The sequence below is a fragment of the Cucurbita maxima genome, unplaced genomic scaffold (assembly GCF_002738345.1).
Source record: "Cucurbita maxima cultivar Rimu unplaced genomic scaffold, Cmax_1.0 Cma_Scf00027, whole genome shotgun sequence".
In the NCBI taxonomy this organism is placed as follows: Eukaryota; Viridiplantae; Streptophyta; class Magnoliopsida; order Cucurbitales; family Cucurbitaceae; genus Cucurbita; species Cucurbita maxima.
In genome coordinates this window covers 1472159-1499166 of record NW_019272043.1, presented here as the reverse complement: position 1 = coordinate 1499166, position 27008 = coordinate 1472159, and the positions used below count along the sequence as shown (strand labels likewise).

At 36.3% G+C, this 27008-nt stretch overlaps 3 protein-coding genes across 4 annotated transcripts; 1 reads left to right on the top strand and 2 right to left on the bottom strand.

Moving 5' to 3' along the window:
* Positions 1–250: 250 nt before the first annotated feature.
* Positions 251–8889, bottom strand: LOC111499765 (upstream activation factor subunit UAF30-like). 2 transcript variants are annotated; one of them, XM_023151437.1, is made up of 6 exons: positions 8370–8889; positions 7547–7661; positions 7266–7440; positions 6815–6901; positions 2167–2342; positions 251–794 (listed from the first exon to the last, which is right to left on the bottom strand). In XM_023151437.1, exons 1-6 carry the CDS (start codon positions 8687–8689, stop codon positions 669–671), a joined length of 999 nt encoding a protein of 332 aa, XP_023007205.1. In that variant the 5' UTR covers positions 8690–8889; the 3' UTR covers positions 251–668. The 2 variants fall into 2 exon arrangements, with proteins under 2 accessions (XP_023007205.1, XP_023007206.1); XM_023151438.1 differs by having other exon boundaries at positions 2167–2344; positions 6820–6901.
* A 7494-nt stretch (positions 8890–16383) lies between these two features.
* LOC111499762 (calcium uniporter protein 2, mitochondrial-like) lies at positions 16384–19041 on the top strand. Its single transcript, XM_023151433.1, has 2 exons — positions 16384–17180; positions 18392–19041. The coding sequence occupies exons 1-2, from the start codon at positions 16593–16595 to the stop codon at positions 18887–18889; spliced, it is 1086 nt and encodes a 361-aa protein (XP_023007201.1). The 5' UTR covers positions 16384–16592; the 3' UTR covers positions 18890–19041.
* Positions 19042–23886: 4845 nt separating this feature from the next.
* Positions 23887–26015, bottom strand: LOC111499737 (trihelix transcription factor GT-2-like). Its single transcript, XM_023151393.1, has 2 exons — positions 25694–26015; positions 23887–25477 (listed from the first exon to the last, which is right to left on the bottom strand). Exons 1-2 carry the CDS (start codon positions 25912–25914, stop codon positions 24235–24237), a joined length of 1464 nt encoding a protein of 487 aa, XP_023007161.1. The 5' UTR covers positions 25915–26015; the 3' UTR covers positions 23887–24234.
* Positions 26016–27008: the final 993 nt, after the last annotated feature.

Genomic DNA, 27008 nt, shown 5'->3' with positions numbered 1-27008 from the left:
ATAATTGTATCTCAAACCCTTTTCCTCATTTGTAATAAATTTGAACAATACCACCGAGTATTTAGATTTTAATTTTAGTGTTTAGTTTGTTTTTATTTCATTTAAATTTTATCAAATCTTCCTCTTTTATTTATTTCATCATCCGAGTTTTGAAACGTCATGTCATGGCAACACTAAAACTAGAAAAGAGGCGGACATAGCCTTTGTGAATAACATCTAGCTACCACATGTCCTTAAATTGGTGAGAGTTTGGACAACTCCAATACCCTTAAATTGTGAATCATACTTAAATGAATATTCCAAGTATAGAAGAAAAAACAATGACTGAATAATTACAAAACAAATGTTGACAAACATATGGAAAATTTTCATATTTGCACAAACTAAAGCTCACAATTTCTTTTATAATTAACTTAAGCTGCTGCTTGAAAGCTAAGAGAAGGTATAGAAGATTAGATATGGTTAGTCCATTTGATTCTGAAGAGAGGATTCTGTAACATAGCACCCACCAACGGTCAGAAACTTATACCAGGTCAGTAAAGCCCATTTTCCATTGCCTTGTTGGTGAATCCCAGAGAATTACACAGAAAGAAGAGGCGACTAAAGCTTTATCTCAACCAAAATTCCAGATTCTCTTGCATCAACGAAGACAATGTGGGAGAAACTCACTATTTCGTCTTTTTTACAAAATGAGTGGCCAACAGTTTCGACACAGTGAAGCCGTTAAACGAATCGACATCGAACAGTTCTTTAAGCTTCTCATCACAGATTATTCTCCTTTTGTCAGAAGGATCCTGAATGAACAATAAGAAAAAAATTCAGATGTTAAGTGATGCATCATCAAAACAACAAAATTTCCATGTTCACTAACAACAATTGTTTTGCCGCGTTCATTTAAGCACTCAAAGCTTTGTAGAACATGATCAATTAGTAAAAATGTTCAATTTAACTGTACTTTTTGGGTATGGAATGGAATATCAGTAAAATTAAGACAAATAGGCAGACAACTTTTTGAAATTTTCAAGTTTCAATCAACAACATAGCGTCAACAAAGTATATAGTCAGATATTCACGATCCAAAAGTTCAAACCTTTGAATTAGAGTAAATTTAATTATTTAACATATAACAAGGCAATATAAGGACATCACAAAGCACAAAGTTAGCCAGCCAGCCAGTGAAGCCTCCCCACATCACCTGATGCAATGAAATACCTAAAAGGCTAAATATCTAGAGACTGCCCTACTCAAAGACCATAAATATCAAATTCAAATAAGGAAAGATTCCTCAGCCAAGTATTGCCTATGACGTTATGATGACTACTAATACAAGTCCATGCAAAAGTACGAGAGAGAAAGTAGGGAGCAGAAGAGAGAAAGAGACAAATCTTATGAGCTCCAAGCCTACAATTGGTCTACTCTCTCTAGCCTCTTGTGATCACGATTTTTATTCATTCGAATTGGAACAACTTCTTGAAAGTTCCCTTAAGGAAGAGTGTTCCTCTTGTAACTTTTCATTCAACTATTAGAACTCTCCAAGTTCCAGTAATATGGAATTTTCATTCATAAAATGAAAAGGAACAAGAATAATTGAAATAATCTTTATAACTGGAAGTCCAAAAACTAGAACATTATTCCACTATAATAAGTTGCGTTTCTAAAAGTTCAAGCCATACTCAAAAGAAACAAGCAAAAAAGGGAGAAAAAACTGTCCGAGCTGAGGCATGTAAAACGATTTCACCAGAGAGAATACATATTCTAAAAAGTTTTTAAAAATAGATACAATTATATATAACAAATACATAGGAAACGGAAAATATAACTAAATAGCTTGAAAACTATTTCTAGGTAAGAACAATAAATTTTTGTGACAAATCACATTGGATTGGAGCGATAATGCATCATAAAAGAATGTGCAAGTCAAATGCAATAAGAAGCAACCAAGTTGATCACCGAAGTGAAAGCACCAGCCATGGATGATAGATGTATAGAGGCATATGATTTGAAGGCCTACAGAAATATTAAAATCAAGCATGTCCAAACTCTTGTCTTCAAAGACTCTCATTTTTGTTTCTAATTTCTCAAATAAGATACTAGCCGGTTATCCCTCAATTGATAAGAGCATTTAGTGTTGCTATACTATCAAAGAATCTTTGCGAAGGCCAATACCTGAAGATTGTTTTGCTTTATGTAATCCCACATTCTTTTCACTACTTCAGAGCGAGACAATGCATTCTCTCCTGTACCAAGAAATGTCACCAGAGCATCTGAAAGTTGAAGAGGAGCAAGGAAACCAGATTTTCCTTTCTTTTGCCGCTTCACCTCTCTCTCAGAGCCATCAGAATCTAGAAAAAAGAACGTTTATTAGATATTAGTAGAACCTTCATTTAGCTGTAAACTGGAAAAAGTATAATGTAAAGTTTACATCTTTTATATTTCATTCGGAAACAATTATGTTGGATAATTTACTAAAGGAGAACGTCCTTTCCCAATTGATGATGAGGTCAAGATCTAATCATGTCATCTACATGAATTTGGATGCCACAACTTCTTTTTCTGAAGAAAAATATTGCAAAAAAAGCATCTCAGTAGTACTTATTCATATAGCAGGTGCAAACAAAACTTCCTTTTTTTGTTGTTGATAACTAAGGGTAACTGGATTACAATGTTTTGGTTAATATAGTGTAATTGCTCAATTTCTTCGTCTCTTTCCATTACTTGGAGGAGAGTAAAGTAGATGGATCACCATTTGTTGGGATCAAGATACCTTGCCTTAAAATTTGGTTTACAGACTAAACACACAGGATGAGGAAATGCCCTATTCCAGGTGGCTGGATCTTTGTGCAAAAGTCAGAACCTGCAGATTGCCCACAAGGAAAGAGAAAATGCTTGGCAGTTTGAAAAAAGGTTGGAAAATTTTCCAGGAAGTCCCTTCTCTACCCTGCTAGATCCTATTCAGCAAATTCTAGAAGCATGACTATATGCATTTCGAAAAAGGAAAATTAACTAGGCTAAAATATCAAAATATCAAAGTCCTACTATGACCTTTTTTTAGAAAGGTTAAGCACAAATGAAGCATACAAGCATTCATTCTTTCTCTATCCCGAAAATGGTATATTCTCAATTAAATCATATGTTTCGACATACTTCTCTTGATCCTTCAAGTATATTCTCAATTAAATCTTTGTCACATCATTTGATATCCTCAAGTCCGTTGGAGGAGCTTTATAAGGCCTTATGGAAGTCCAAATGTCCCAAAAGAATCAACATCCTTTTGTGGATTATGCTCATCAATGCCAGCCTTAATACTTCAGAAGTGTTGCAAAGAAAAATGCCTTTCAGGTGCATTCTGCCATCAGTTTGTTCTGTATGTCTCGGTTGTTGATTCCCTCAACCATGTATTTTTTTTATCTGCTTATTTGCAAGAAGTTTGTTGGCTCATGCTTCTTCTTTGTTCGAAGTCCTGTGAGTTTCCATTTTATGCTTAGGAACAATGTTCTGCATTTACTTTAGGTTCTCTAATGAATTCCAAAGCTCGGTTTATTTTGATAAATGCAGTGAAGGCTATTATTTCTAAGACATGGACAGAAAGAAATCAAAGAGTTTTTCACAACAAGCAACTTCCTTGTGGTCGGAAAGATTTGAAGCAGCTCACCTTAAGGCCACTTCTTGGAGCTCCCACTCAAAGCCAGTGCCTTTTATATCCTTCATAATTTCTTATTTAGGTCTTTGAATTATAGTTTGGCTTTGAGCTTGTTTTGATTTGTAAATCGGTTTTTCAGTGGTTTGCAAATGTTCTGTCATTTCCTTTGTTCACTCCCTTGTTGAAGCTTATGTTTTTTAGCATTAGTCACTAATCATTATTTCAATGAAAAGTTCCATATATTGTTAAGAAAAAGGTAATTACAGAAGAGATTGGTTTAGTACACCAAGAGGAAGCTAAAAGCAGAATAGAATCCCGATTCTATGGTTGATCGATTTTCGAAGTTCTAAGCTCTTCTAATGTGTTCCAGCGAAATTTGCCAAAGCTGGCTCCACAAACATTGATCCAGAGAACTTTTCTATGCACCAAACTTGTAACTGGTGAAGAAATTAAGAAGATACTGGATGATTGACCCAGAAAATGAAAGCTGAAGATGGAAGACATCTAGGCATCTGGATCTCAAGTATGACCGTGCAAGGATAGAAGATTTCCTCCAATACCATTCCACAAAGGCCACATCAGTTTAGATTTAGGTAGAAATTGGGTTCCTTTTCCGGAGGCCGAACAGTTTCTCAATGAATTTTCTATTGAAAGAATTGAAATGGGATCATCTCCCAACACGTCTTATTGAAGCTATATGAAAGTCTAAAGGCCTTTTGTACGTCATCTTAATTTTGTCTCATGTTTTCATATTCATTGAATGGATTCAGCAAATATGCATTTGACGGATTTTTTCCTGGAAAACTGTAATTTGTTGGTTTATGTGACCCAAATAGTGGAAATTCTAAAAACACGTTTTTTTACCATGTATCTAGATTTAAATTTGAATTTCTAAAATGAAGGGAAGACACTTTGAGAAATATAGCATTTTATTTTTTATAAAATCATTTCATTTTTATTCAATTAAAATATGTATAACATAATATTTTGCGCTCCCATGTTGAGAAGGTTTTGGGGGTAGGGTGACAAGATCTAGGAGATTTCGTAATGCCTTCATCGAGGGTTGTAGTCTTTTTTACCCCCCTTTATTGAATGGTAAGTTTACTTGGTCTAAAAGAAGGGTGCATGCTTGAACTAACAGGTTCTTGATCTCTAAGTGGTGGTTAGAGGCCTTTGGAAATGTGTGGCAAACATTGGGGCCTAATTCACCTCGGATCATTGGCCGCTTTTTTTACCCAGGTTTGCAGAAATGGGATTTTTCCTTGTCTCTTTGGAATTAAGAACATGTAGCCGGAACATTCTTCTTTTAACGCATCCTTCCCAGTTGGTGGAACATGGAGACTTTTGGGAAGTGGGAAGGGCTTAAAATTTTGGGAAAGTTGAGGGGGACTAGAGGGGTTCAGAAGTCTTGGAATCGCAAGGTCTTTGGAAACTTGAGGACTAAGAAGCAGGAAATTTTGAATAAAATGGTTATATTGAGGAGTGTTGAAGGGGAGGGTCATTTGTATGACGGTTCGAAGGAGGAACACATTTACTAAAAAACAAAGTTTGCAGATGGTTAGTTGGAGCCAAAAGGGGGATTGCAACTTAGCTTTGTTCCATAGAGTGTCTGGTGGAAGAAGAAGCAAGAATTTTATTATTGTTTTGCACTGGGGAGGGTTGTTATGGGGGAGAAATAGGTGGACGAGTAAATTATCTCCTTTTCTACAATCTATGCCCTTAAAGTGGATCCAAAGCCCTTCGTAGAAGGCATCAATTGGAGTTCGATTTCTGGAACAGAGAAACATGAGTTGGAATCTCCTTTCTGGCCAGAAGAAAATTAGAAAAGTGGTGTTTTGAGTGTGATAGGAATAAAACACCTGGTCTTTTTGGTTTCTTCTGCGTATTCTTTCAGAGGCTAATTAGGAAGTTATTAAGGAGGATCTCGAGCAAATGTTCAGGGGGTTTTAAGAAAAAGGTATCCTGGACAGTTCTTCGATTGAAAATTTTGTGTGCCTCATTCCCAAGAAAGATCAAGCAAATAAGGTCAAGACTTTAGGCCCATCAACCGAGTGACTAGTGCATATAAGATAATAGCGAAGGTGTTAGCCAATAGATTGAAAAGAGTTCTCCATTCGACAATATTAGGGATTTAGAGTGCTTTTATTGCAAGAAGACAACGTCATTATCAAGCTCTAATAGTTAAGGAGGCTATTGAAGATTATAAAGGTCGAAAAGAGGGAGGAGTCTATTTTAAAATTGATTTTGTAAAGGCCTATGACCATGTAGATTGGAACTTTCTAGACTAGGTCTTGGGCAAGAAAGGATTTGAGAATAAGTGGAAATCTTGGATCTGAAGTTGTACTAGATCGGTTAAGCATTCCATCCTCATGAATGATAGGCCTAAGGGGTGAATTCAGGCCTCAAGAAGTCTCAGGCACGGAAACTCCCTTTCTCCCTTCCTCTTTTGTTGGTGGTGAATATTCTCCGCAGGCTTGTTTCTAGAACTATCGGGCACAACAAGTATCTAAATCTACTGCCAAGCATATATCCAAAAACACTAAAAACAAAAAATAAAATTTTTATTTTCATCGAATCTCTTATTTTCAAATTTTTATTCTCAGATAACCAACCAAAGGCACCCTTCAAATGTCCTTAAAAAAAAATAAATACTTTGATTTGGCTAGTGTACTTGGAAGGGCCAAATTTAGCTTAAGGATTGCAAGGTGCCCCTATCTAGAAATTTATCCAAGATGGTGATGCTTATGCAAGAAATCAGAAGCTCTAAATCACTTACTTTATTTTATATATCTATATCTATATATATATATCTTACAGCAGTAACATCTGGGATATAGCATTTGGCCTTGGTTTTTCATGGATTTTCAATATTGGAGCTAAATTATTATGGATTAATGAGCAACATTTTGGGATATATGATTCCAAAGAAAACAATGGATCTTCAAAGATAAAGGAAGAGAGATCCTAATTGATTAAACTTTATGCGGCTTCTTGGTATTATCTGAACAATTCAGATTTTATCCTACTAAAATCATTAAATTTTAATGAGGTGCATTTGAATAATGATTTTAGAATCTTATTTTTGGGTACTTAGTTACAGTTATTCCTACTGGAAGTCTCTTGCCATGAACAGTCATAAAATTTCAAAGAAAAATAACTAATTTCGTTATCTACCTTCTTCTTTTCCTTGCTTCCGCCTCTTCTTCTTTTGTGGCTTCTCCTTTTGCTGCTTTTCCTTCTGACTTGATTTGGCTGGAGTAACTGTATCCAGGTAAAAGAAATGTTATTAAAAAAAATATATCAATAAGGTTTGTAGCTCAGTTTCATCAGAATAAAGTTCAGGGTTTTGCAGTGGCAAGTATTACCATTAAGTAAGATGCATGCAGGCAAAAACTTTATTTCATATAAAATAAGCGTCCTAGTACCCATTGGGATTAATATATATATAAGAAAATCCAAGAATCAAAATTGAAATAGCACTTAAGGTTCCATAGAAGCCAGATTGACATCAAGAATTAGTTTAACGAAATGGCTTTAGTTAACAATTAAAAGCAACAGTAAGTTCAAACATCTGAGGAAAAAGTAGCATAATATTAGCAACAAAAGTGAAGCTATAAAAACACACCGTCATTTGATTCCAACGGCCAAATATGCTTTGATAGAGCTTTATTCATTTGAAACATGTTGATGGAATTAACACCAAAGAGTGCTTTTAACGGTTCATCACAGAGAATATTTCTCCTATTACTGGGGTCTTGCAAATTCTTCTCTCTAATGTGGTTCCATAGTTGCTTCACAACCTGAAACAATGATAGCAATCACTGTATTAGAAGGAAATGGCATGATCGTCAATGGTATATTGAGAAGATTGAGAAAAAAAGGTCAAAAATTACTTTCAAGATGTACCTCAGTCCTTGCCATTTCAGGAACTCCTATAAATTCCTGTAGTTGTGGGGAGAGGCTACATAGCTTGCTAAAACCACCCCCTCTTTTCTTCACCTCTTTACCAATCTCGTTAGAACTGCATTACAAAGAGCAATAATTTAATCATCAAAGATGGTCACAAATAGAAATTTCGATGGTCTACTTATTCTCTTACAAAACATATAAACATTTCATTTATATATGAAAAGTTACCACTTAAAACTCCCTTTAGAATGGAACTAGAAAGCCGAATACTAAGAAAACAGAAGCTAAAGCTAATAACACCATCTAATCAGAGAATTACAACAACAAACAAGAATTAATATCAAGAATTGAATACTTGCACAAGTCAATGAGAAAGGGCACCTATGAAGCTCTGCGGTACTTCAATATTTCAAGTTTTTTCTCACAAAAAACTCATTTGTTCTTAAATAATGGGTGATTCTTTTGTTGTTAAACTGAGAATGCTGAATTTGTCGAGTAGAAGAAAAAAACCAAATTCTTACATTAAAGTAAAGAATCGACAGAGAACGAAAAGAAAGTACAATTTACAATGGTTCGATAATGGTTAGGAATTATAAATCCGAATATGCAAGAAGGCGAAATCACAATTGCGGGTATAAGCTCCGGTGTTGAATTCCACAATCTCGCCACTAGTTTCAGTATGAAAAGGAATCAATTCATGGTGTTTACACATTACTCCCAAGAGAGAAACCGTACATTAGAGTTATTTACCAAACAAAATCCAACAGTGAACTGAAAGCCGTTGTACTAACAATCGCAAAATTCCATCAATCACACTCACCCCGTTTTACTCTTTCCGTCATCGTCGTCGTAGTTATCTCCGTCTTCACTACCTCCATCCTCCTCTTCCATCTTCGAGTTATCATCTCCATCCTCCTGGTCGACTTCGTCGCAGCCGCCGCCATCTTCTTCATCAACTCTCTGGTGCTCAGTGTGGAGGAACAAGTCGACCTGTTCCCTAATAAACTGCTTCTTATCGGACAAATCAATGGAATAATCCTCCTCGAGCTTCCGGCGGACGATAGCAGTGGTAGTGGTATTGAGGTCGGAATTCCGAAGCAACTCCCGGAGCCGGCTGATGAGCTCCGAGTCGGAAACCATTGTTGGAAGCCACAATCTGAATGGAATAAGAGGAAAAAGGCAAAGATTGAAAGAGAAAAAAATGGAGGAGGAGGAGGAGGTGGTGGTGGTGGTGGCGGAGTTGATGGCAGAGCCTCCGCGGAGTGTGGTGGGTTGCAATGCAAGAGGAAAAATACTTGGGGTGAAGAAACAGATGGGAGATTGGGGGAGGAAGAAGGAAGAAGGCATGGAAATTAATTAATTAATTAATTAAAATTTATGGGGTTTTATACCGTTACAGCATGTTGAGGGGTTTGGAGGATTTTTTTTTTTTTTTTTTTTATCCAACTTCAAAATCAATCTTTAATTATTTGACAAAAAAAAATCAAAATATATAGTGAATAAACCTAAAAATAGTATAAAATCTCAATTGAATAAGCCTAAAATAGTATAAAATGTGTGAATAAAAAAGAATAATAATAAAAAAAAATATAAAATATATATTTGCTTAGCGTCATAAACCTAAAAATAATATAAAATGTGTGAAAAAGAATAATAATTAAAAAAGATATAAAAGATATATTTGATAACAAAAATATATTAAATTCGTGACTCACTACTCTGACAAACCCATTAATACAAAAAGTTTCTTTATATATTTTATATATTTTATACAATAACCCGAAACCGAACTGATTCAATTCGAGTTCAGAAAAAATGAACCCAACTCTATCCGAAATGTTAATCCAACCCAACTCAACCCTTATAGTTCGAGTTGTCGGTTGAATGTACAACCCCTACCATATGTAAATGATATTTTTTAATTAATTCCTTAATTCGTTTATAATTTTCCATGTTTTATTGATTTGAATTTTAAGTATTAAAGTTTAAGGACGTAACCATCCTAAATTTTCTACTTAAACTAAGGTTGCTATTGTATACAAATGCGGAAATAATTTACTTGAAACTTTATAATAAAATTAACCTTGGCTTTGCACGCTTCATTTAAGGCCCTTAAACGAACTATTAAAATTTGAAACAAAAGGGAAAACAGCGTGGAATGAAATGTCCTGTACTAACCTGTATACTACTAAATAGAAATGTAGCTAACCTATACTAACTTATAGTGTACTAAATTTAAATATGAAACTATCCTAAGCATGTGCCACTGTCTCATAGTTATCGTACAAGGGTGTCTTTCCTTTACCTGAAAAGTAGTGTAGCACATGACTTGAGTATTTTAAGGTATACTCAATAAGCAACCCTCTATCGAGGTTAAATGCAAACACACACAATTTCATGAATGAGACCTATCATAAGAGTTTGTTTTTCTACAACAGCTATCCTAAGAGCAACTTGGATGTCTACTTAATTTCCCTATACACGGTCCACATGTGCGAGTATGAACTCACCAGTCGGTTTGCACCCTAGGCCCCTTTCTGATCAGGCGAGCATTCTCTGGTAGCTGTTGATGCTAGACACCCATTAGGAGTAGCGACTGTTACGATAACATTATGGTAAACATAATGATCGTTTCCCTGCCTCATAGCATACACATTCATACTATCATGAAGAAATAGGGGTATCCCCGGATGCATGAGCACAAAATAATGCATGAGGTCCCAACATTTTTCCATTTTAATTATCATTAATACAACCTCGCTAGCGTTCATACGTATCATATCATTTTTTATAGCATTTCTTATATCATTTATAATAATTTTCATGTATATGTTGGAATTATATTTCATGCTAGTTCGTCGTTTTACATGTCAATCATAACATTTCATTGATGTCACATATCAATCCTATCATAATGCTTTCATGCTTTTAGACATAACAATTTATATCATGCACATATCATATCATACATCATAAAAATAACATAACAATCCCGAACATGTCTTCAACATATCATATCATAACATAACGTATCGTAAAAACATATAGCATAACAATCACATCGCATAACATTTACATATCATTTCATAATAGTTTGCATATACAGCCTATGACACTTGTGAAACTAAGAACACGTGTCATCATACAGCACACAATTATAACCAACTACGGTAGGGTCACTTACTTAGTTGGCCTTAGCTGGCATTCTCTCTAATTTAAGCACGTTAGCTCCCGTTCCTTGAAAGTATTCCAAACTATCATCAGTTGTTGTTTCCTATTAGGTCATTCATCGCCTTCCATTAGTATTTAACAATTCTAATATAAATTCAACTTAAATTTGTGAAATACATGATTATAATGACCTCAATTACCTTATTTAGGGTCCAAATCAGTTCCGGGAGGGTTAGGACAGTGAAAAATTGAGTCTAAGTTTGTTTACCGATCTGAATAGCCGAGATGTTGAGGCGCAGAGCTGAGTGAGCTAAGCCAATTCCAACCGCTGAATCTGAATAGCCGAGATGTCTTGCAACAGGAGGTCGACGCGTGTGCAAGCAGTTTCAGGTCAAGGCGCGAGCTGCGTATGAGTGTATGAGTCGTGGGTCGTGCACGTACAATGGTTGTGGCTGCAGGCTGATATGGGTTCTGGTCCGAAATGGATTGAGCCGCGGGCATTTGGGCGAAAGGGTAAATGGGTTGCGCTCAGGTGTGGCTACAGTTGGGTTGTGGGTCGTATCTGACCGAATTCGGATCCGTCACATCTCGTCTTCTTCACCCGACTCCTCACAATTTTTGGTAGTTTTCTGTCTCCTTCGCTTCTACGAAGTTTTACAACACGTTGATGCCTACAACGATAGATCCGAGAGGTTCTAAAAACTCAAAACTCATATTTGAAATTCAACAAAGTATAGTGATTGTCTCTATATTAACATTTAAGTCCACTATTAATTAGAAGAATACAAGATTAATTTAGAAGATTATAAAATTAATTAAACTCAAACCATATTATATTTGTAATTATTTATTAAAATAATGAGGTTACGCCTTTTTTAAAGACTCGAGTCCATACCATCACATACTAATGAGACTTACGAAAAACTCGATCCAAATTTTATTCTTTAAAAAACATGATAACTTACAAAATACAACAAATTTTTGTGGGCTAAAACAAATTATAAGAAAACCAAAAAGGAAGGTTTGAATTGCATGTGATTGCATCTCGACCAAGAAATTTTTTTATTGAAAGGAATAGGTTCCATAATGATTGCATGTGATAGCATTTTCTAATTCAAGGTTACTTATAGATCCCACAATGATTGTATGTGATTGCATTTCACGGACCCCAATAGTGAAGTTATTTATTGATTATTTTAAAATACTTGAGCCATGTGCTACTTGTAAGACTCAGAAATTTTCTACTTAATTTTAGAACGCTACATATTATGAACATTGAGTGCGGAAATACTTTATTAAACTTTCATAAAACATCGCCTTCATCTTAAAACACAACCATGAACTTGCGTGTTTTGAAAACACTTTTAAAAACGACACAACAAAAGATTAAAGAAAATAAATAAACTTTTAAATTAAAAATATCATATTCTAGCCTATGTCTAAGAAAATAAATATGACTACCCTATGTATGTGCCACGGTCTCGAGTTGCGATGTCGTCGTCAGCCGTACAGGAATGTCTTGCCTTAACCTGAAATAGAAGTAGCGTGTGGCTTGAGTAATTAAAGAAATATTCAATAAGTGACCCCACTATTGGGAGTTAATGCAAAAACATTTGAATGCAATGACGGGACCTATCATATCAGTCTATTTTTCTACGGCACTATCCTAACGGATAACTTGGACGTGTACCATATACTCTACTCACAACTCATATGTGCGAGTATTGACTCACCAGTCAGTTCCCACACCGCCGTACCACTTTCCTTGTCGAGCGAGCGTACTTTGGGAGCTCCTTAGGCCGTACCCATTAGAACTAGTAATCATCACAGCAGCATTAAGTTAAACATAATGATCGTTCTCATGTCTGACCGTCGTAGCATTATGATAACCATAACAATCATTTTCCTGCCTCGTAACGTACACATCCGTACTATCGTGAAGGGAAAGGGGTATCTCCCAATGCATGAGCGCATAATAATGCATGAGGTCCTAACATTTTTCCATTTTCATTATCATTTAATACAACCCCGTTAATGTTTTGTATATATCATATCATTTTTCATATTATTTCACATTTCGTTTATAATATCTTTCATGCATACATCGAGGTTGTATTTCATGCTAGTCCGTTGTTATGCATGTCAAACATATCATATTCAAATTATATAAATATATCATATCATAACATTTCATGTTTCCAGACATAACAATTTTCATCGTATATATATCATATCATAACATATAGCATCCCAATATATTATATCATAAACATGTCAATTTATCACATATCTCGTACCATAACATATCTTATATCATTTTTATATTATATCACAACATATATATATATATATACGTCATTCACATGTCGTATCATAATCATATCATATCATAAACACTTTGCAGTCATATTGTTCTCTAACTTATCATAGCCTTAACATTCTTATACCCATCACAATCATATCGTTACATGAACCTACCTTAGTCATATCGTTACAAAAACGTATCCTAACGCTATCGTTCTATCAATCAATCATAATCTTATCCCTTTCTACCCATAACCTAACCATATTCTTTTATCAATCGATCATGACCATATCGTTTTTTATCAATCTCTCATGTCCATAGCACTTCAATACGTAACCTAACCTTAACGTTTCATGAACATATTTTACTCCTATCATTACATTACATTACATTACATTTACGCCTTTTTTAAAGACTCGAGTCCATACCATCACATACTAATGAGACTTACGAAAAAACCGATCCAAATTTTATTCTTTAAAAAACATGATAACTTACAAAATACAACAAATTTTTGCCGGCTAAAACAAATTATAAGAAAACCAAAAAGGAAGGTTTGAATTGCATGTGATTGCATTTTGACCAAGAAATTTTTTTATTGAAAGGAATTGGTTTCATAATGATTGCATGTGATAGCATTTTCCAACTCAAGGTTACTTATAGGTCCCACAATGATTGTATGTAATTGCATTTCACAAACTCCAATAGTGAACTTACTTATTGATTATTTTAAAATACTTGAGTCATGTGCTACTTGTAAGACTCAAAATTTTCTACTTAATTTAAGAACGCTACATATTATGAACATTGAGTGCGAAAATACTTCATTAAACTTTCATAAAACATCGCTTTCATCTTAAAACACAGCCATGAACTTGCGTGTTTTGAAAACACTTTTAAAAACGACACAACAAAAGATTAAAGAAAATAAATAAACTTTTAAATTAAAAATATCATATTCTAGCCTATGTCTAAGAAAATAAATATGACTACCCTATGTATGTTCCACGGTCTCGAGTTGCGATGCTGTCGTCAGCCGTACAAGAATGTCTTGCCTTAATCTGAAATAGAAGTAGCAGCTTGAGTAATTAAAGAAATATTCAATAAGTGACCCCACTATTGGGGGTTAATGCAAAACCATGTGAATGCAATGACGGGACCTATCATATCAGTCTATTTTTCTACGGCACTATCTTAACGGATAACTTGGACGTGTACCATATACTCTACTCACAGCCCATATGTGCGAGTATGAACTCACCAGTCAGTTCCCACACCGCCGTACCACGTTCCTTGTCAGGCGAGCATACTTTGGGAGCTTCTTAGGCCAGACACCCATTAGAACTAGTAATCATCACAGCAACATTAGGTTAAACATAATGATCGTTCTCATGCCTGACCGTCGTAGCATTATGATAACCATAACGATCATTTTCCTGCTTCGTAACGTACACGTCCGTACTATTGTGAAGGGTAAGGGGTATCTCCCAATGCATGAGCGCATAATAATGCATGAGGTCCCAACATTTTTCCATTTTCATTATCATTTAATACAACCCCGTTAATGTTTTGTATATATCATGTCGTTTTTCATATTATTTCACATTTCGTTTATAATATCTTTCATGCATACATCGAGGTTGTATTTCATGCTAGTTCGTAAACATGTCAATTTATCACATATCTCGTACCATAACATATTTTATATCATAATCATATCATATCATAAACACTTTGCAGTCATATTGTTCTCTAACTTATCATAGCCTTAACATTCTTATACCCATCACAATCATATCGTTACATGAACGTACCTTAGTCATATCGTTACAAAAACGTATCCTAACGCTATCGTTCTATCAATCTATCATAATCTTATCCCTTTCTACCCATAACCTAATCATATTCTTTTATCAATCGATCATGACCATATCGTTTTTTATCAATCTCTCATGTCCATAACACTTCGATACGTAACCTAACCTTAACGTTTCATGAACATATTTTACTCCTATCATTACATTACATTACATTTAGTGCATCCTTCTCGTATCCTATCTCAAACATAACATTGAGCACATCGTACCACAAGTATTATCATACAATTCACATATTATAACATATACATATCATGTCATAAGCATATTGATCTATAAACAAATTCACACATCAATGTATATGACACGTGCAGAACCACGAGATACGTGTTAATATCAAATATAACCATGCCGATAGTAAGATTATTTACTTGGTAGGCCTTAACCGACGCTCTATTCTATTTCTGAGATTGGCTTGACTGAGACTTTTATTACTTGGTAGGCTTTACGTCATGACAACCCATATTATTAAAAGTCTGAGACTTTTTATAGCTAATGCTACAATATAGTATAAGCTATGAAAATATTTTATAGCATTTTTTTATTAAGCTATAATAAAGAGTATACTATCTTTAACTTATAGTAGCATTTTTTTAATGATATAATATAGTATTTATAACTTCAATTTTATCCTAGGTCTAGATAATGAATCAATTATGATTATTTTAATTATCGTAATGCATATTTGATAGCATTTATTTTTTTATATAAATTTCGTTATACCTCTTGGTCATTGCTATATGAAGTATAGTTTTTTTCCTCGATTAATTTACTCTTGATTAATTTTGAAATTCACAATTACATATCATTTTTGATGTAGGCCGCCACAAATAGGCATTGCATTTTCTTGGTATATCAACCCATTCTCTAATAGCATGCGGTCCAATAGGAATGTGATGAATAAGAGCAGTTGAATCATTAGAAGACCATCGTCATTCTACAACAATCTCTCTTTAATCATGTCAATCTAATAACACTTAATTTGAGTATTATTATTAATGCTCTACCCGGAAAAAAAAAATGATAGAGGAGGTCTTTTGGGTAAGCTCAAAGCAAAGTCATGAGCACTTATATTCAAAATGAACAATATCATACTATTATACAATTATGAAGAGTCATGTGCGCCTAATACTATTCTTTCAATTAATACAAAATCATGATTCTACGTGTATGGTGATGGACAAGGTAATAGAGTAGTACAAGTAGATGTTAGCACAGCTGATCAAATCTCGGAAAACTTATCTCGTTTCGTAATATATCGTATGATCCGATCTGTATAACGCCACGTGGCTATAAAGCACGCATGCGAAGCTTTTAATTCGTTGTCGTGTACATCATGCTTTCCGAAATATCGCGTCTTTTTCCCCTATGTTTTTTTGGTGAGGGTTTTATCTCTCCTAAATAATTGGATTAATAATAATAATAATAAAAAAAAAAAAACAGAAAGCAATTTTCCTTTTTTAAAAGAACAATATAATCATGAACAGAATTGGAGGGCAGCGGAAGGACCTATAAATTTGGGCGTTGGCGATGGATGGACGATCGTGGTGAAGCGTCTCCGTGAATGTTCTCTGCTATTAATTTGATCTGAAGAAGAATCGACATAGGGATCTTTCTGATCCTCGTTTTTCCATATACTTTCCTCTTCTTGCTGTTATTGAATCCTTTCTTTGCTTTGTGTTGTTCATCAATGGCGTTCAACAAAACCCTAGCTCATCGTCTCTTTAACATATCCCAAATCTCCTCACAATCCCTCACCAAATGCCGGATTTCGTCCTCGTCGCCTGGGGCTCGTGTTCCTCCCACTACCAGTACTGCCAACATTGCTCATGATCCCGGAGATAATGCAGTTTTTCGTCGCTTTCTTCACAAGAGAGCGGTTTCTCAGCCGGCAATCTCGCCGGAGCTCCGGGAATTGGCGGCCGCGGGGAACATGGTGGAGAAGTTCAAATCTCTAGGGATTGCTCCTGATCGTATCCGCCTCGATTGCCTTCGTCCTCCTGCATGCGGTTCGCTGGCTTTGGATTCGGATAGGTGTAATGTGAAAAATGGTTTGACGGTTGAGGATGCGAGAAAGTTGCTCAAGGTAGCGCGGATCGAGATGGTGAAGTGGAAGCTGAGAGAAATTCAGAAATCATGGGTTCCCTACTCAGAATTCGTTAGGGTTTGTTGTCAGGGATGTGATGATCCCGTTCAGGGTCTTGAAATTGCTCGAATGCTTGATGAATCAGGGACTGTGATTGTCTTAGGGAACGTGGTGTACCTCTGGCCTGAACAGGTGATTGTTGCTTTCCCATCTTGATTTGTGAATTTAATTTACTTGTTTTTAATTGCATTAGAGATATTTTTCGTTACGCTCTGCCTTTGAGTTCTACAGATTTTGATGCTGCTTACCGAATAGGTTCCCTGTTTTTCTAGATCTTTAATTTTAAATTCTATTCAAGCCTGGAGACTACCGATAACTGATATTCTTTTTTGGTTATTCTTTTTTTTCTTTTTTTCTCTCTTTCTTCCACAGGCCAGATCCAAAACGTGAAAAGTGGTTCCACGTTTGAGATGATTTATCTCTGAAGGATCATATAGACGCCCTTCAATTCATTCGGTGACAAGATTGTTATACTTTCTAGCTACAGTGGATATGGAACACCCAGGGGTCTGTTTGGTGTAGTAGGGGTAGGGAGAAGGGAGGCGTGTGTTATGGTAGCTGGGTACTGGTTTCTTAGAGCTACCAAAATATGACCATAATTCTGATTCAATGAAAATGGCCTTGAATTTCAACTTCCTTGGTAGCCGGGAAAGGGTATAGTTTAGTATAAACAACATAATCTTATCAGAAAAATATACAGCTACATAGGGAGAGAGAGGGTGAAAGAAAGGGAGAGAGAAACGTGGAGAAGACAACAAGTTCAGGAGGGGAGGCCATTGAAGTTTGTTTTGATCTTAGACGTTCTGGTCTTGCATATTTAAAGATGTGTAGGCTTTTTCAAATTACCTATAGTTAAAACAGTGTCTAATTTGATCAAGGACTGGGGTCATAGAGGCTGGAGGGTCTGCAATATTTGAATTTTCTGGAGCTAAGGTTTTAAGAAGGGACCAATTTCTTTTGGCAAGAAAGTAATGTAATTTAAAAATCGGTTTACACCATTGTTTATGGCAGCAGATGTTCTCTTCCCAAAGTTTTCTATAAACTTTGAAAAATTTTCATCCTAGAACATCTAAAACAGCTATACCATTTTTGATCCGCCCCCATGTTTCAAAATTATCTTATGAATAACCTCTATATATTTGCTGTATTTTTTTTTGCAGTTGGTGCTATTTTCTATCCAGCCCCCTTCTTTCTGAATTATGATCTGATTATTGCTAAAAATATACTGTGTATTGGGTAGCTGGTGACCAAGTTTAGCTTCAATAATGAACCATTAGAAGTGCCTATCAGTATGGTAGATAGGGCGAGTTTTTACCCAGATATTTCATATTGTTTGACTACAGGTAGCTAAAGCCATTGAAGGCCTGATTCCCTTACCAGCAGTTATTCCAAATGGTGCTAGAAGGAAAGAGCTGGAAGAAATGGAGATGCAGAAAGCTGCAATCGACGAAAAAGCCAAAACGTTTGTACGACGGGAGCTCTGGTGTGGATTGGGGTTCCTGGTTGCTCAAACGGCTGCATTCATGAGGCTCACCTTCTGGGAGCTCACATGGGATGTGATGGAGCCAATTTGCTTCTATGTCACCTCAGCTTACTTCATTGCTGGCTATACATTCTTCCTCAAGACCTCGAGGGAGCCTTCATTCCAAGGCTTCTTCCAAAGCCGGTTTAGGTCGAAGCAGAAACGCCTGATGGAGGTTCAGAATTTTGATATCGCTCGTTACAGCGAACTCCGAAGAGCTTGCTTTCCGAATTCCTCAGCTCAAGGGTTTCCCTCTTCAGAGTGTATGAAGATGTATGATAATTCAGGAAAAATGAAGTTGGAATCTTTACAGATTTAAAATAAAAGAGTTACTTACCTCAGTACCTTTGATCATCAGGTGCGGCGGCTATGTGTAAACAAGAGTACATAGAATTGTGGCCTCTTCTCTTCTAACAGAAACGTAATCCTTTTTGCTTGACATAAATTTGCAGTCATTTTTGTTCATGAATCTCACTCGCTGAATATTAACATGGTAGTAACCTCAGAATTGGAGGGTAGAAGGATATTTGTTGTGATCATGTTCGTTTCCTTTACAAATTTAAATTTACCATGTTTGTTTTGTCCTCTTCAACTATTTTTTTAAGATTATTTTTTCTTACCATATTTTAAAGGATTAGGAGAATTATTATTATTATTATTATTATTATTATAAAAAGTAGGAAAAATAGAATCTTTATATACATTGAATCATGATGACTTATAAATTAAATTTGATGGCATTGCGTGTATTGGTAAAGGAACCTTGTTGCTTGACATAAAACAATTGTTAGGTTTGAATCCATAGTCGAAGGGCATCTCATTTTGGATATTCTTAACCACCTTTCAACCTTATTCCTAACATCTAAATTTCAACATAACATCATTATTATTATATATATATGTGTAATCATTATTGTGTATAAATATTTATTTAAATTGTAAATAGCAGTATCATAAAATAACATAATAACATAGTTTAAAATCGATAAAAATATACGTTTCTTATCAAAGTTTTGAAATAGATGTTATAGACTAATTGTCGTGACTTTATGTTCATGACTTCTTCGTTGAAAGCAGAAATATAAATAAAAAATAATAAAAAAAAATGTACAAGGTAAGATGTGGATCATATAAAATTGGGGAAATAAGAGAAATTGATGGAGTACTTTGAGGGAATCGATAAGATTCTCCATCCTACCTTTTGATTGTTATTAATAAAATAATTTTTTTAAAAAAAAAAATTGATTGATTTTATGGCTTCACCTTTGTAATGAACATCCAACATGGAGGAATAAAAGAATGGTGACAAAAATACCTTTAAACTAAAAAAAAAAATTTTAAACAACAAAAATTTGCACACGTGTGGGAGAATGCGGGTGGGACGGGCGGCACGCAGGAGAACGCGGGTGGGGTGGGGTGGGGCGAGGGGCGTCCGCGTGGGAGAATGAGGGCTAGGCGAGGTGGGGCGCGCGCGTTGGAGTACGAGGGCGGGGCGGGACAATCATATCTAGGCTTGACAGACAAAAAAAATGCCTCAAAATTTACTATATAGGAGTAGCTAGTATGCATGGGTTGGACACAGGATACCCCTATATCTTCCGCCCCCGCCACAAGCACTATGCGCCTCAATGTTAACATATAGCCATGTTTCTAACTCCTATATTTTCAACGTGGCTTGTTTTATCTCTCTCTACCCAATTTTTCATGGCACCTTTTTGTAACATCCAACTTATTATTGCATATTTTTTTTAGGAACGGTACGATAATGTTATGTCGGCTACTAAAATAGTCTTGATTTTTGCCACAATGATCTACAGTACGGTAACATAATGCTAGACGAGGGGACCAGATCAATAACTATAATTGTAATGTTCGTCGTTCTGCCGTCGCCTTCCGTTTCTTCAACGACCGAGGTTTCGGTTTCCTCGGCGTCATTGGACACCAGAGACTAATCGGGGTTTTGTGTTCCAAAGAGGTCGGAGTTTTGAACCCATTGTCGTGATTTCTTTTCTTCTTCTTCGAGATTTACACATCTTAGAAGAAAAGTGAATTCCATGGCGTTTTCATCATTTTGAGAGACCCATAATACATGCATGGAAGATTTAAAGATGATAGTATATATTTATAATAAAAATTATACGATTTGAAAACCAAAGATATTTGACCGTATGTTTGTTGAAAACGTGTCATACGGTCAAATATTGGATGTTGTTACCTCCATAAAAAATCATCACACCCAACAATACCCACGAGGTGTGAGTACATGTATAAAGCCCTGAAGGTTATACAACAATTCATCACCCCTAACATCGGTGGAAAGTAAAAACATGTATAAAGCCTTGGACTATAAAAATATCATCAAACTCAATACCCGTGAAAAGTGAATAGTGAATGTACATTTATTATGTTTATATTGTTTTGAATTTTTATTTTTTATTTTTAGGAACTAAAAAAGAGTGATGCCGGTAAAATTTAATTATTTTTTCTTTGGCTTATCTAAAACAATGAAATGAAGAGTTTTGATACGAGAGTAGGTGCATTAGACCAAGACACCCACTGTGACCTTGATTTTACACTCATCACCCGTTTAATTGCGAAAGTAACTCTCTTTTGTAACTTCTTATTATTTAATATTTAAAAATTAATTAAAATATTTGGTTGATTGAAAAATGATAAACTTTATTTCTAAACTCATTAGAATGTCCCAATCAATCAAACTCATGGATAAAACTTGAGATATTTGACCGTATGACACGTTCGAAAAAATCGTATCTAGGCCTGGCAGACAAAAAATGCCTCAAAATGTACTATATAGGGGGGTGACTAGTCTGCATGGGCTGGGTACGGGCATATGTTTGGGGCATGGGGGTGGTGGTCGGAGGTCAAGGGCGGTAGACGGTGGCGGTGTCGAAACATTCCCGCGCGCGCCCCGCCCCACCCACGTGTTCCCGAGCGCACGTGCTCGCTCACTCGCCTCGCCCCGGCTGCATGCTCCCTCGTGTGAGCATCCTCCCACCCCGCCTGCGCCCCATCCATCAACCATTAATTGTGAAAGTACATGTGGAGTAGTCGTTTTGTTGTAAATTTTTTTTCTTAAGAGCGGACCAACATGAAAGAATGATTCCCACACACTTTCATTTTTTTTTTTTTACAATGGTATTTATTTTTTTTTAATTTCTTATTATTTAATATTTAAAAATTAATTTAAAAAAATTGATTGGTTGAAAAATTATGAAACTTGATTTCTAGATACATTAGAATGTCCCATTAAAACAATAACTTGAGATATTTGACCGTATGACCGTTTAGAAAAATAGTATCTAAGCCTAACAGACCAAAAATTGCTCAAAATGTACTATATAGGGGGTGGCTAGTCTCCATGAGCTGGACACGGGCATACCCCTATATCATCCGCCACCCCCACGCCTCAAGCACTATGCGCCGCACATGGGCATATACTTGGGGCGTGGGGGTGGTGGTCGGAGGTCAAGGGCAATAGACGGCGGGGGTGCAGTGGTGGAATGCGCACGGTGAGGCGGTGTTGGGTGCCTTTGGGCATGCGACATGAGCCTTGTTGAGAATGAAATGTTGCGATGTTGCCTTCTAACTTGGGCTGGCTTGAGGATGGTTGATGGCTGGTACGATGACGAAACATGCAAGATGGGGTGGAGCTGGTTGCCTTCGGGCATCCAGCATGAACCTTGTTGAGTGTGTGACGTTGTGGTGATGCCTCTGGCCCATCATTGGGCAAACCCTATGTTTTGAAAACGGTGTAGTGGCAAAACATGCATGGTGGGACGGTGTCAAGCGCCTTTGGGCATGCGAGATGAGCCTCGTTGAGCATCGAATGTTACAATGTTGCCTTCGAACTTGGGTTGGCTTGAGGATGGTTGATGGCTTTACCGCGCAAGACGTTTTGGGTTTGGCTTCGCACAATGATTTTGCACTCCCGCTTGTGGTAGGTGTGAATAGTTGATAGTCGTCCAAGCTCATTTTAGCGTACGATGCATGAGTGGTGATTTGGTTGTTTGGGTCTATAGGCTTGATGCTCGGGCATCAAACTGTAGGGGCCATCTCCTCCTCATTGATGTGTCCCAAAGTATTTTGAGTAACCGTAGTCCATCGGTTCTTGCATAGTTTACCTCATGCACTAGTAACATTGAGTCTTGTTAGTCCCTTTCTATCAGCCGCCCTTATTGGGTGCATGATGAACTTGGAAGCCTTTTGTCACGAAATGCATCTCAGTTGCTTGCACTCTAGGATGTCATGCAATTGGTGGCATGGTGTGCTTGGAAAACCCCTCGAACATGTTGCCTACGTATTGCTAAATGAAGTATGAAGGAATGGCTTTCTCCCGCATTGCCCCCATTGTTGCCTCTCACACTCTCTTAGGAGGGGGAGACAGTGAAATGTAGTGGCAAGTGGTCTGCAACGTTGTGTCGGAATGCTACCTAGTTGATCTTGCCAGTAGTCATATGCTTGTCTCAAAGACTAAACCATGCATGTGTAAGTATGAATGAGTAGTTTGTATCCACAAGTGAGTTGAATGAGTAGTGTGTATTCTTTTGAGGTGCTGAATTTTCACATGGCTTTGTCTCACCCGAACCGAATCCAACCCGAACCTTCAACTAGCAGATTTCATCTTTTTAACTCGTTTTCCAAAAAATGTAAACCTTTTCTCTCTCGTCTCAGATCCATTCCTCGGACGAGCATGTGCACGCCTCCGACCGCCATTTGATTTGTTTTCAAATGTATCGTTCATCTCCAATCCTTGCCATTCGGAAAAACGACCAAAACAGAGAAGAAGGTAACATAGTTGGAAAGACTGAAAACACGTCGTCTTGTTCTTCCTCTTCTCTAGCATAAGCGAGCTGTAGAGTAGACACAGGTACGTGGGTGGTGGTTCATGGGGTAAATGATGTGGTTCATGCGCAATCTCTCTTCCTTTGTACTCTAGTTGGGTTGTTTCAAATTTTACTTAAATTAGAATCATTAATTACCTTAAATTCAAATTATAAAGCGTTATTTTCAACCTCAAAAAGTGGTTTTTAATATTCAAATTCTAATCAATTTGATGCGACTTTGTGTTAACCAAATCTTAATTATTCATGTCATATGTAGCAACATAATATGAATGGTTCTATAACTGAGGTGTAATGATTGTAATTTGAATGCAGGAGTGAGTGATTCCAAATATGAATGGTTCCATCACTTTTCTGCTTCTGACTCCCCACGAGTGCTATGATTATTACCACTTCTGTTCTAAATTCTCTCTTTTTGGTAACAAAAAACAAGCCCAGAAGAAAGAGAGAGAGATATGAATGAAGCCTTTGCATTATGATTAAACAAACAGGCTACTACACACTAGAACAGTGCTGGTTTTTATTCATACAGACACAGACAGACATAAGAACAATCAAACATTTTCAACTTTTCCACACAATAAACAATTCCAATTCCCCTAACCACTCCCCTTTTATTCTCTCTCTCTCTCGCTCTCTTCCCTACAAGAAGTATCATCATCATCTATTCAAGAAATAAATAAACATATACATATACATATTATATATATATATAGACAGAGATCAAAATCAGGAGCTCAAGGATCTGACCTTTTTTCTTTTTACAATCTTGCGAGGTGTTTCAATAGGATGGATGCACGTTTTAGATGCCTACTTCCATTTCATTGCTGTTGTTTTTCGCCACAATGTGATAATCTTCGTCGTCGTCGTCGTCTTCGTCTTGGTTCTGATCAGTATTCTGAGCTTCCCCATTGTCTGTTGCTGATTCAGGTTGTTGGTGGCTTTCTTCTTCTTGCCCTTCCATCATGTGCAACAATAGTTCCTCGGGTTTCAGTTCGTAATTTGGTTTAGTTGGGTTCTCGACGACGACTTTCTTGGATTTCAGTTTGTACAATGCGTCGAGCTGCTGGAAATAAGGGCATGTCTTTGAATCCTCGGGTCGTTTTTTGTTACGTTCCTTTACTCTCTTGAAGTATTTATTGATGTTCTCCCACTTCTCTTTACACCTCTTTGCACTTCTATCATACCCAAGTTTCTTCATGGCTTGTGACATTTCCTCCCACAGAGGACCTTTTGGCCCATTCTCTTGATACTTCATTTGCAGATTAGTCCTAAGCTGAATCAGAGCATCGATCTCTTCTTTCGGCCACCGGGACGACGAGCTAATCTGATTCGAATTCCCATTGTTGCTATTATTATTCTCTTGATTGCTGGTATTTCTCTCAACATTACCATCATCTTGCTTCTCTGTTAAATTCTCCATCAAAATCAAGCTCTCAGGGAATGGCACTGTGCCCATCTGTTCAGAGAACATCTTCAAGAATGAAAGAAGAGCTGCATCTTTGGCAGCAGCAATTGATCTCTCTTGATTCAAACGCTCACGCTCTTTCTTGATTCGAGCTAATTCTTGCACTCTCCATTCTTCTTCTCTAGCTAGCCTCTCTTCTTCACATTTCTCCAAAGCCTCCATGAACTTCCTTTGCAATTTCTCCTGCTTCTCAATCACCTCATTCATTAACCTTTCAAAGAACTCCACAAACTTCCTCTTCTTCTTCCTCGCCCCACCCGACTCTTTGCTTGAGCAAGACGTCATCGAAGTTGATATCGATGTGGTGGTAGTTTCAACAAAATTTGAACCTGGGTTTACTATGGAACATGGAATTGGATTGTGAACGATATTGTTTGGGATTTCTTCCATTGAATCTGCTTGGGAAGGTGGCAATGGATGATTGTCTAGAGCTTCTAATTGCTCAAAATACCTATAATTTTTCCCATTCGGTTTCCCTGATCTGATATCTCTAGTCCTTTTGTGATACTTATAAATGTTCTCGAACTTCTCTTTGCATTTTTTTGCATTTCGTTTATATCCAAACTCAGCCAATTTCCTAACAAACATGTTGTAGAAGATTCAGTTAAAAACTCCATAGCTTCGATTCAGAGAATTCAATCAATTTGGAACCAGAAGAGAATAGAATATAAATCAGAGACCAAACAATTTTCCAGGAAAATCAATCAACAATTCCAGTTCAAGAACACTGAAAAACCACAATTCTACAAAATTCCCACAGTAAACGAACAGAAAATCATCCAATCGAACTAACCTGGAAACTTCTTCCCATAGAGGAGCTTTAAGGCTTGCATCTCTAAACGCAGTGTCCATACTCGACCTCACCTTGAGCAAAGCGATGGTCTCCTCTCGCGGCCATCGGTTTCCAGCCCAGCTCCGGTCAGACTCCTCCTTAAATCCGGCGGAGGAAGCCGCACCATCCTCCTCGGCGGCGGCGGCGGCGGAGTTTTCCGGTGAAGGGGAAATTTCAAGCATGAGTTGCAGGAAATTTACAGTTTCCGGAGGTGGAAGAAAGTAGAAAAGGAGGGTTGAAAAGAAGAGATGTAAAANAAAAAAAAAAAAAAAAAAAAAAAAAAAAAAAAAAAAAAAAAAAAAAAAAAAAAAAAAAAAAAAAAAAAAATCTAGGGTTGTGTGAAGTTGTGGTGGGTAAAGGGTAAATTCGAGGAAGAGGAATTTAAGAGATGGGATCCCAATTCCATAGCTCAGTCTTAGCTTCAAGCTTCGCGTCCGCCATTAATTTTCCTTCCTTACCTTCAATTTCATTGGCTCTATAAAATCCCAAGTAAAATATAAAAATTATAAACCAAAATTGGTGAATTACGGCTCTTCTTTATTTTTTTTAATGTATATAAATAAAGTAAAAACCCTCTCCCAAAAATTAAAAATAAATAAATAATATTTACTGTCTATTTTTATTTATCTAAATATCATATAAAATATGATAAAGAAAGAAATAAAGTAAGCCCACTACTATTTTCAGAGGTACCCAATAAATTAAACACTCGAGTTTTTTTTTTTTTTTTTTACATAATATATATATATATATATATATATAAGAGTTGTATTTTCCATGGTTTAATTTAAATTTTAATGATTGTGGTAATATTAATGAATGTTCCATAGTGGTACGAAACTAAATTTAGTAAGATTTAAATAAAATAAATGGGGTTTTTTAGGAAATAAAATGGAATTTAGGGATAGAATTGAAATAATAATAAATAAATAAATAAACAAAAATTATTGATTGGTGGAGTTATGGTGAAGTGTGAACAAGTACAGCTGTGGTTGATTTGAAATGTCAAATACTGATTGGCTATAATAATTGCCTTTTGACTTTTTTTGCTGAATGCATCCAAAATCACCGAGCTGTGACTTCTGGTCAAAATCATTAAATTAATTACGCATTATCCATCCAAAATTATAATTATTATTACAATTTTTCTTTTTTTGTTTTCTTAATATTTAATTATTTTTTATTATTTAGTTTGAAAATTAAGTTCGGGTGACGCCCCCCCCCCCCCCCCCCCCCCCCCCCCCCCCCCCCCCCCCCCCCCCCCCCCCCCCCCCCC

What these genes read in the sequence shown, in the direction of transcription:
- LOC111499765 (XM_023151437.1), bottom strand. Translation starts at nt 8,689, where the DNA reads ATGGTTTCCGACTCGGAGCTCATCAGCCGGCTCCGGGAGTTGCTTCGG. An exon ending in GCCGTTGGAATCAAATGACG is followed by an intron (nt 6,902 to 7,265) that starts GTGTGTTTTTAT and finishes ACCTGGATACAG; the next exon opens with TTACTCCAGCCAAATCAAGT. An exon ending in GAAGCAAGGAAAAGAAGAAG is followed by an intron (nt 2,343 to 6,814) that starts GTAGATAACGAA and finishes TCTTTTTTCTAG; the next exon opens with ATTCTGATGGCTCTGAGAGA.
- LOC111499762 (XM_023151433.1), top strand. Translation starts at nt 16,593, where the DNA reads ATGGCGTTCAACAAAACCCTAGCTCATCGTCTCTTTAACATATCCCAA. An exon ending in TGTACCTCTGGCCTGAACAG is followed by an intron (nt 17,181 to 18,391) that starts GTGATTGTTGCT and finishes GTTTGACTACAG; the next exon opens with GTAGCTAAAGCCATTGAAGG.
- LOC111499737 (XM_023151393.1), bottom strand. Translation starts at nt 25,914, where the DNA reads ATGCTTGAAATTTCCCCTTCACCGGAAAACTCCGCCGCCGCCGCCGCC. An exon ending in CTATGGGAAGAAGTTTCCAG is followed by an intron (nt 25,478 to 25,693) that starts GTTAGTTCGATT and finishes CATGTTTGTTAG; the next exon opens with GAAATTGGCTGAGTTTGGAT.